A 10,034-nucleotide genomic window follows, 5' to 3' on the forward strand; every position below is an offset into this window, starting at 1 on the left:
GTGGGGGGATACCTGCGGGTGCAGCGTACGCCTGGGGTCAGGCGGGGGGCGGGGAGAGGGGGGCGGACCGCCCAGCCCAGAGCTGGCAAAGCCAAAGCTCCACACTTTCACAGGCAGATGGTTAAGTTTCCCCCAGGTTCGTGCCAGGTTTCAGCGTCCTGCTGTGATTTTGTTCTTCTGGAACGGGATGAGTATTGCTTCCCAGAGTGGCCCTATTAGAACAGAAAGAAAATCCTCTAAATAGGCGGAACAAGGCATCAGGAGGGAGAGTTCTCTAAATGCTCTTTAATACGAGGTGGGTATTGTGTGGAATTCAGCGCCCATCACCGTTTAGCAGGAGAGTTATGGCAGTGATTGGGGATGAATAGAGGAACATAATGGATACATGTGCCGTTTGCTCATTATATTCAAGTTAGCCCAACTCCGCTGTGGAAACTGTTCAACTTTCTCTCCCCTTAGCTTGTCACAGTTAAATAATACAGACATTGGGGCCTCCAATGGGATCGCCTGCCACGCCATTCTATTTCCACTACTAACGAGGGCTTCATAAGCCTTTGATACAGTCTGATCTTTGAAACCTTTCCAAATCTCCTGAAGCTTATGCTAAATCCTATTTGGAACTTTTTTTTTTTTTTTTTCCTTGCCTGCTAGTGCCCAGGGCTTAAGAAAGCCATTTGGACAGTGACATGCATACTAACACGTCTCAGAGCTCTTTTCTGAAAAGGAAGGGGCAGCTCCGATCACCGGGGCTCACACGAGCAAAACACAATTGCGTACACAAATTTGAATAAAATCAATTTCCCCTTATTCTTCGAGCTCCTCAATCTAGAGGCTATTTCCGAGCGCCGTGGGAAGTTGGGAAAGAAGGCGAACTGAGCCTCAGCCAGCAGAGCAAGTCTGAAGAGAGAGGGGGGGCCGCGAACGATTTCAAACCCTCTGGGGTGAAAAAAAAAATACAGAGTGGGTGTGGGGTCTCAAGCCACGAGGGCGAAATCCCAGTGAGATTGCTGTCGGTTCAAGCGGCCGGTGCAGGAGGGGCACAACTAACAAAACCATCCGCTCCTGTAACGCCGGCGACCTGTGCCAACTCCTCTGCACGCAGAGCGCTGACAGGAGATGAAAAAAGCCAAAGGAGTTAAAGAAACAAAGGAAAAGATTCTCTATTTTCCCTTTCTTGTTTTCCCCTCTAAGCCCCTCCACGGTAAAGGGATCGTCAGGGGCTGGCGTAGCGGCGGCGCTAGAGCCAGGCCGCCATTGGCTGCCCAGCTCGGGTGATTTGCATTTCGGCGGCTATAAAAACGGAGGCGGCTCACAGCCGCGCAGCTCCAGCCCGAAGAGGGAAGGGGAAGGTGCTGAGTGTGGGCGGGATCCACGCGTCCTCCGAGCCCGCCGGAGCCTCTGAGCTGCAGCCTGCAGACTTCTCCTGCACACGGCTCGCAAAAAAAGCGTGCACTCGGGAGCCTGGGACTCACGCCCGGACCTGCAAACCACAGAGGAAATCGCTCGCTCAGCGTTTTGGAATAGCGCTTGGGGCTGGCGGCATGAGTCCAGCCAGGCGCGGGGGCAGCCCCTGCCTTTTCCCCTTGCAGCTCTTCAGCCTCTGCTGGGTGCTCTCGGTGGCCCAGAGCAAGACTGTGAGATACAGCACCTTCGAGGAGGATGCCCCCGGCACGGTCATCGGGACCCTGGCCGAAGACCTGCATATGAAAGTGTCCGGAGACACAAGCTTCCGCCTGATGAAGCAGTTCAACAGCTCGCTGATCCGAGTGCGTGAGGGCGACGGGCAGCTGACCGTCGGGGACGCGGGCCTGGACCGAGAGCGGCTGTGCGGCCAGGCCCCTCAGTGCGTGCTGGCCTTCGACGTGGTCAGCTTCTCCCAGGAGCAGTTCCGGCTGGTGCACGTGGAGGTGTCGGTGAGGGACATCAACGACCATGCTCCGCGCTTCCCGCGGGCCCAGATTCCCGTGGAGGTGTCCGAGGGCGCGGCTGTGGGCACGCGCATCCCCCTGGAGGTGCCCGTGGACGAGGACGTGGGCGCCAATGGGCTGCAAAGCGTGCGCCTGGCAGAGCCCCACAGCCCCTTCCGCGTGGAGCTGCAGACGCGCGCGGACGGTGCCCAGTGCGCCGACTTGGTGCTGCTGCAGGAGCTGGACCGCGAGAGCCAGGCCACCTACAGCCTGGGGCTGGTGGCCCAGGACGGCGGCCGCCCGCCGCGCTCCGCCACCGCAGCCCTCAGCGTGCGCGTGCTGGACGCCAACGACCACAGCCCGGCCTTCCCGCAGGGTGCCGTGGCGGAAGTGGAGCTGGCTGAGGACGCGCCCGTGGGCTCGCTCCTGCTAGACCTGGACGCGGCGGACCCCGACGAGGGCCCCAACGGCGACGTGGTGTTCGCCTTCGGGGCCCGCACCCCGCCCGAGGCGCGCCGCCTCTTCCGCCTGGACCCGCGCTCCGGCCGCCTCACCCTGGCGGGGCCCGTGGACTACGAGCGCCAGGACACTTACGAACTGGACGTGCGGGCGCAGGACCGCGGCCCCGGGCCCCGCGCCGCCACCTGCAAGGTCATCGTGCGCCTCCGCGACGTCAACGACAACGCTCCGGACATCTCCATCACCCCGCTGGCCGCCCCGGGCGCGCCTGCTGCCTCGCCCTTCCCCGCCGCCGCCGCCGCTCTTGGGGGAGCGGAGGCCACCTCGTCGACCGGGCCTGGGACACCGGAGGCGGGCGCCGTCTCGCTGGTGCCGGAGGGGGCGGCTCGCGAGAGTCTGGTGGCGCTGGTCAGCACCTCGGACAGGGACTCGGGCGCCAATGGGCAGGTGCGTTGCGCCCTCTACGGGCACGAGCACTTCCGGCTGCAGCCTGCCTACGCGGGCAGCTACCTGGTGGTGACCGCGGCGTCCCTGGACCGCGAGCGCATCTCCGAGTACAACCTGACGCTGGTGGCCGAGGACCGCGGCGCGCCCCCGCTGCGCACAGTGCGGCCCTACACGGTGCGCGTGGGCGACGAGAACGACAACGCGCCGCTCTTCACACGGCCAGTCTATGAGGTGTCAGTGCGCGAGAACAACCCGCCGGGGGCCTACTTGGCCACGGTGGCCGCCAGGGACCCGGACCTGGGCCGCAACGGCCAGGTCACCTACCGGCTGCTGGAGGCCGAGGTGGGCCGGGCTGGGGGCGCCGTGTCCACCTACGTCTCCGTGGACCCAGCGACAGGAGCCATCTACGCGCTGCGCAGCTTCGACTACGAGACGCTTCGCCAGCTCGACGTGCGCATCCAGGCGAGCGACGGGGGCTCCCCTCAGCTCTCCAGCAGTGCCCTGGTGCAAGTGCGGGTGCTGGACCAGAACGACCACGCCCCGATCCTGGTGCACCCGGCTCCCGCCAACGGTTCCCTGGAAGTGGCGGTCCCCGGGCGCACAGCGAAGGACACGGCGGTGGCGCGCGTGCAGGCCCGGGACGCAGACGAGGGTGCCAACGGGGAGCTGGCCTTCGACCTGCTGCAGCAGGAGCCGCGAGAAGCCTTCGCCATCGGCCGCCGCACCGGGGAGATCGTGCTCACCGGCGACCTCTCGCAGGAGCCGCCCGGCCGAGTCTTCCGGGCGCTGCTAGTCATATCCGACGGCGGCCGCCCCCCGCTCTCCACCACCGCCACCGTCAGCTTCGTGGTGACGGCGGGCGGCGGACGCGGGCTGGCGTCGCCGGCAGGCGCGGGGAACCCGGAGCGCTCTCGCCCGCCCGGCTCGCGGCTCGCGACGTCGGGGCCGGCGCTGCAGTGGGACACGCCGCTGATCATCATCATCGTGCTGGCCGGGAGCTGCACGCTGCTGCTGGCCGCCATCATCGCCATCGCCACCACCTGCAACCGCCGCAAGAAGGAGGTGCGCAAAGGGGGGCCCCGCCGGGAAGAGCGGCCCGGGGCGGCGGGCGGCGTAGCCTCGGCTCCCGGCTCCCCGGAGGAGGCCGCCCGGGGAGCCGGGCCCAGGCCCAACATGTTCGACGTGCTCACCTTCCCTGGCAGCGGCAAAGCGCCCTTTGGCAGCCCCGCGGCCGACGCGCCCCCGCCCGCGGTCGCCGCCGCGGCCGAAGTGCCGGGCTCGGAGGGCGGCGGTGCCACCGGGGAAAGCGCCTGTCACTTCGAGGGGCAGCAGCGGCTCCGCGGCGCGCACGCCGAGGTGAGGCCTTCCTTCGGCCGGGCGCCGCGCTCGGTGCTCCGCGGACAGGCTGGGGGAAGGGACTGGAGGGGCCTGGGGGTGCGTGCGCGGGAGACGCCTAACCTGTCGCACTTGTGTTTTTTGTTTTGTTTTGTTTTGTTTTCTGTCCAACCCTCACCCGTGCTTGCTGTCGGCATCCCTGGCTGCAGCCCTACGGCGCCTCCCCCGGCTTCGGCAAGGAGCCGGCGCCCCCTGTGGCTGTCTGGAAGGGACATTCCTTCAACACCATCTCCGGCCGGGAAGCGGAGAAGTTCAGCGGCAAAGACAGCGGCAAAGGGGACAGTGATTTCAACGACAGCGATTCCGACATCAGCGGGGACGCTCTGAAGAAGGACCTCATCAACCACATGCAGAGCGGTGAGGGCTCCTCCTTCACGCCGGGTTCAGTGCCCCCCTCCCCCCGCCCCGCCCCACCCTTGCTTTTCGCCGGGATCTCTCTTCTGCATTTCGGTTCCCAGACCCCCGATCCCCGGTCCCCGCATTTTTCTGTCCTTGAGTTCCGGTCTCCAGCCTGTCTCAAACGGCGAATACCAAAATGCCACGTTGAGACAGCGCCACCGCCTAAATAAACCCCTCATCCTATTAGGTTATTAGCTGAGAAGGGGGATTCTTTTATTTATTTATTTATTTATTTATTGCTTCCCTAAAGCGTAGGTAGGTTCGTATTAAGGTGGCCTTACAGGAAACAGGGCTCATTTCAGATCTAGAACCAGGGCGTTTATTTTCTTACACGCTTCCCTTCTCAGCCGCCCTGCCCCTGACCGTTCCTGTAACCCCAGTAACCATCGTGCTTGTGTTTCTCCCTTGTGCTTCTCTTTTCTGTTAGGCTTGTGGGCCTGCACCGCGGAGTGTAAGATCCTGGGCCACTCTGACCGCTGCTGGAGCCCCTCCTGCGCTGGAGGGCCCAGCACACACGCCTCGACTCACCCCCCAGCCCAGATGTCAACCTTCTGTAAGAGCACGTCCCTGCCCCGGGATCCTCTGCGCAGAGACAGTTACTACCAGGCCCAGCTGCCCAAGACCGTGGGGCTACAGAGCGTCTACGAGAAGGTGCTGCACAGAGACTATGACAGAACAGCCACTCTGCTATCCCCGCCTCGGCCAGGGAGACTCCCAGACTTGCAGGAGATCGGGGTGCCCTTGTATCCGTCCCCCCCTGGCAGGTACCTGTCCCCAAAGAAGGAAGCCAATGAAAATGTGTAAACCCATGCTGCATGTTGTCACTCATACACAGGTCACTCCAGAGATGTCCTAAGTTATTGACCGGTTTCAGTGTTGTATATAGAAATATGCAAGATGTGCCTTAAAATGAAGTTGTTGGAAGCTATTTCCAATCACATTGGTACTGTTTGGTATTTGCAAACAAAAATGTAGTTAATGTAATTTTTATGAAATGTGTGCAGTATTTAATTTTTTCTTATCATGCTATTGACTTTCATTTCCCTTGCGGCTTGCCATTTTCTTAGTGTTTTTAACCTGTACATGGTGTAATGTAATGTTTGTATATAATGAAATTTTGTTATATTTTTATATAATAAAAGCTAAAGTGGAAGTTATTGCCAAAGGAACTGTCTGTTAGACAAAAAAAAAAAAAAATATGTTGGGATTACTTAATGGAAATTTATCTTTCACCTGAAACAACCTTGTGTTTGAGAAGTTTTGCCTGGCCAAGTATAACTTGTATATCTTGAGTCTGTGGTAGATTTCAAGTTCAATTGTTATTTAATTACATTTGGTTTTCTGTAAACCGTGTCACTTATAAGCACAGTAATAAAGGATTTGTCATGTGTTTGAAGAATCTGCTAATTGCTTTTCCTACAGTTGCCTGCAGTCAGGCTTTCACAAATAATCTGAGTAGCAGAATTAAACTTTTTTTCAAGTGCTAATTATTTGGGCATTATTAGTGTTCACAGCAACATTAAACCTGTGGGATTTCAAGTATTGGCATCTCAGTCAAGTATATTGATTGCTTTTGTAAAACAAATGCCTTTCCATATACATCAGGCATGCTATAAAATTCCTGCCCTCATTTATTTACTCAACAAATGTTTATGGAGCATCTACTAAAAAGTGGAGGAAAACTGAGTTTGGACTGTTCTTTCACTAATTAAACAAACCTCTGTAAAGCTTTTACTAACTGCTGTAGCTTCTAAGAACTGGGGTTTAAGATTAAGATGAGAGAGTCCCAAGAAGCTCTTAGCTTAAATATTAAGGATTTTAATATCAAAAAGAAACTCAAACTTATGGGTGAAATGATGCTTGGGATGTGTTTTAAAATATTCTAGAAGAAAGCACAAGGCTACGTGAAACAAAATGGAAAACATATTGGTCATGGTCAGTGCTAGCTTGGGTTTATGTATGTGTGAGGGGAGAAACTTATACTAAACTATTTGTGTATTTGTGTTTGAAAATGTATGTAATGAAGGTTTTTAAACACACACACACACACTAAAGACTTACACCTGTCTTATACTCTGTGCATTCATTTTATTAGAAATTAATAATGAGGGCTAACATTTCCCGAATGAGCTTTTATAGGAGTGGCTGCTGCTGCTAAGTCTCTTCAGTCGTGTCCGACTCTGTGTGACCCCAAAAATGGCAGCCCACCAGGCTCCCCTGTCCCTGGGATTCTCCAGGCAAGAACACTGGAGTGGGGTGCCATCTCCTTCCCCAATGCATGAAAGGGAAAAGTGAAAGTGAAGTCGCTCAGTCGTGTCTGACTCTTTAGCAGCCCACCAGGCTCCTCCGTCCATGGGATTTTCCAGGCAAGAATACTGGAGTGGGGTGCCATTGCCTTCTCTGTTATATGAGTGGCGCTCCTTACAAAGATACTCTGCATGGATTATCTCATTTAATCCTCAAACATCCCCCATAAGATGGGAACTATCATTATTTACAAATATGGAATCAGGGACACAATTTAGGTAAAACACCCAAAAGTCACAAAGCTAGTAAGTGGCCAGGATAAGATTTAACCAAGATTATTCAAGGCAAGAAAATAAAATGAAATAATGAATTTTTTTTTTCTTTTTAACTTGAAAGAAACAAAGAGTTAAGTAGAACAGTCCCAATGCATTGCCTTTACTGCCTGATGATTGTTTAGCACTTTATATTTGTGAAGTGCCTGTGTTCCTTTATTACTAATAATAGAGAGTGAGGCGCTGTAATGAATAGTGGAGCCCTCAAAGCTACCTGTTGAAGTCATAATTGAAACCAGTGGTGGCTCCAAGCTGAACAGCAGGGTGGGTGCTCACAAGCGCCTCACTCCCTATGGCCTGTGCAGAGTTCAGTGGTTTCTGCTGGCAGTTGAGCTGAAAATGCACCTGACGAGCTCAAACAGCCCAGACAGACCTCAGCTCCTGGAACAAAATGCTGGATGTGACCAGACCCCAGCTAGACCTCCCATTCCAACATCCAAAGCTTTCTTCTTGAGCCAGTCTCTTCAAATGCAGAGCAAAAAAATGAATAATCTCTCATTAGCAGCCTAAAAGCATCCAATCTCTGAATGCATTTGCCAGCTCTTCTCCTTCAAAAGCAAAATAGTGTCATTGTCATCTTATTTTGTTATCTTATTTTGTGCTCTGCAAACTTGTTTCCCTGCCCCCCAGATTTTGTTTTCAAAATCTCTTTGACTTTACTGTCCTATCTTTCCCTAGAGGAATGACCATTACAAGACCTGATGTTGCTTGGAACTTAAAAAAAAAAAATTAAAATGAAATTCAGCCCTTAAAATTGTCTAAATGAAAAACAAAAAGAAAGAGAGAGAAGGGTACAAGGGTACTCATCTAAGAGTCACCAAAGGAACTTTCAGAGAAACAGGAGCTAGAGGAAAGAAGCTCTCTGTTTTTTCTTGAGAAATGCTGATTCTCAAGCATATGTTTGAGGAAATATATTGCTTTATTAAGTTAAATGAGATAATATACATGCAGAACACATACGACCATGTCTGGCCTATAGTGAAACATCCTGCCTTCATCTTTCCTTGCCTTCCTCTGGAGCCAGTCTCTAGTATAACTATCAGTGCAGCCCTATCTGCAATGCAGGAGACCTAGGTTCCATCCCTGGGTCAGGAAGATCCCCTGGAAAAGTGATTGGCTACCTACTCCAGGCTTCTTGCCTGGAGAATCCCATGGACAGACTAGCCTGACAGTCTATGGTCCACGGGGTCACAAAGAGTCAGACAGGACTGAGCGGCTAACACATACATCCATCCACTCAGAAAGAGAAAACAGATTCAGGATGCTTGGCCTTGTTCAGAGATGGGTTTGGAATCTTTGTCTCTTCCGCTTTCACTATGGAGACCAGAGCCTGATATGCAAGTATGGCTAAAGCAAGTATGGCTTTACAAGCAACAGTCTACAAGCAAGTATGGCTAAAGTGAACATCACAGAAAACTCACAAGCCCTCAGTGTTTGTGATGGTTCCACAAATCTGCCTTTGGAGGCGGAGGCGTACAACCCTGGAGTACCTTCACAGTGAACATTGGGACCTGGAAGGCACTTGGGGATGTGGGAGGTCACCTTGAAAGAGAACTAGAGCCAGACTTTACCTATTTCACTTTTTATGTCTGGCCCCATTGACTTGGATGTGCTACGCTTCCTATAATAAAATATCCATCAAAGAAACCACTTCAGAAAATTAAAATGTAAGTGGTTTCCACATCTATTGAAAAATACATTCTGAAATAGAGCGAAAACAGGATGCATGTCTCCAGATACAAATATACATGGACATGGAGAGAAAGAAATACACGTGTATATAAAATCAGATATTAGCTAAATATCTGGTTTATCTCACTTGGCAAATACAAGCTTTTATCATCTAAAACTTCTACTTTAGAAAATAAGCATATTCGCTTTAGTCCTGGATTTAGTAACCACAGGATAATTGGAACACTGTAAGTTTTGAAGGCAAACTGAAGCAAAGTAATATAGTACTTGATGAGGCACTGTGCTTTGTGACAATTCCGGCTTTGAAAATGCTGTCTAGTTTTCAACGGCTATGCAAGAACTCAAGAGAGTATTTATCATTCCATTTCTTCAGAGGGAAATAATCTGCAGTGGAATTCGCCAACAGGTTCAAAGTCACCTAATAAGAGAACAGCAGGCAGAAAGAGACAACGGGCTGGTTTAAAAGCCATCACTTAAGCCACCAGATTAAATGTGCTTCTGTGGCGGGGGTGGGGGAAATCTTCACTCATCATCAGAGTGCGAGGTTTGCTCCCACAAAACTTGTTTCAGAAATTTCAACTCATCAAAGTGAAGCCTGCATAGTTTAATGGGGAATTAGGAAAATTCCGTTTGCCAATCCAGTATGACACTTGGCTAGATCTCAAGACACCTCAGACTCAACATGTCCAAATCAAAATCATTCTCCCTTCTCAGCCACCAAAAACTACCCCTCTGGCAACTGTTTTAAACTCTGCACTTTTCAGACCAAGCTAAATACTTGGTATTTAGACCAAATATTAAAGTTGTTTTAAGTATTTAGACCAAACACTAAAGTCATTTTAAGATGCCACTGAATTTCTTACTTCTGCTCACCAAGATTCATTGATTCCCTTTCCCAACTATTGTTGAATTGTTCCTTCACTCCACTGCAGCAGGTAGAAGGCCTTGCTTACATCCCCGCCGCAGCCCTCTGTGTTCACTCCACTTCTGCTTGCCATATGAGTCTCCATACAGACATTGGCCTCTGCGGCCTGAGACTTTGCTGAGAGCTTGGGGACCCCACCAGTGTTTGGGCCCACAGAAGTTTATTCAAACTGTGTACAGAGAAGTCTGGAAGCACCAGGGATTTAAGACCTATATAGGCAACCCTCAGCTC

General features: G+C 52.8%; 1 protein-coding gene across 2 annotated transcripts; it reads left to right on the plus strand.

Annotated features, from left to right (window-relative positions):
- The first annotated feature begins 271 nt into the window (after nt 1-271).
- PCDH8 (protocadherin 8) lies at nt 272-6,003 on the plus strand. Of its 2 annotated transcripts, none has more exons than XM_086328469.1 (3): nt 272-4,169; nt 4,358-4,565; nt 5,035-6,003. In XM_086328469.1, the coding sequence occupies exons 1-3, from the start codon at nt 1,542-1,544 to the stop codon at nt 5,409-5,411; spliced, it is 3,213 nt and encodes a 1,070-aa protein (XP_086184595.1). In that variant the 5' UTR covers nt 272-1,541; the 3' UTR covers nt 5,412-6,003. The 2 variants fall into 2 exon arrangements, with proteins under 2 accessions (XP_086184595.1, XP_086184596.1); XM_086328470.1 differs by having other exon boundaries at nt 272-3,875.
- Nucleotides 6,004-10,034: the final 4,031 nt, after the last annotated feature.

The sequence above is a fragment of the Bos grunniens genome, chromosome 12, assembly GCF_055505025.1.
Source record: "Bos grunniens cultivar Pamir isolate PY7600 chromosome 12, Bosgru_T2T1.0, whole genome shotgun sequence".
In the NCBI taxonomy this organism is placed as follows: Eukaryota; Metazoa; Chordata; class Mammalia; order Artiodactyla; family Bovidae; genus Bos; species Bos grunniens.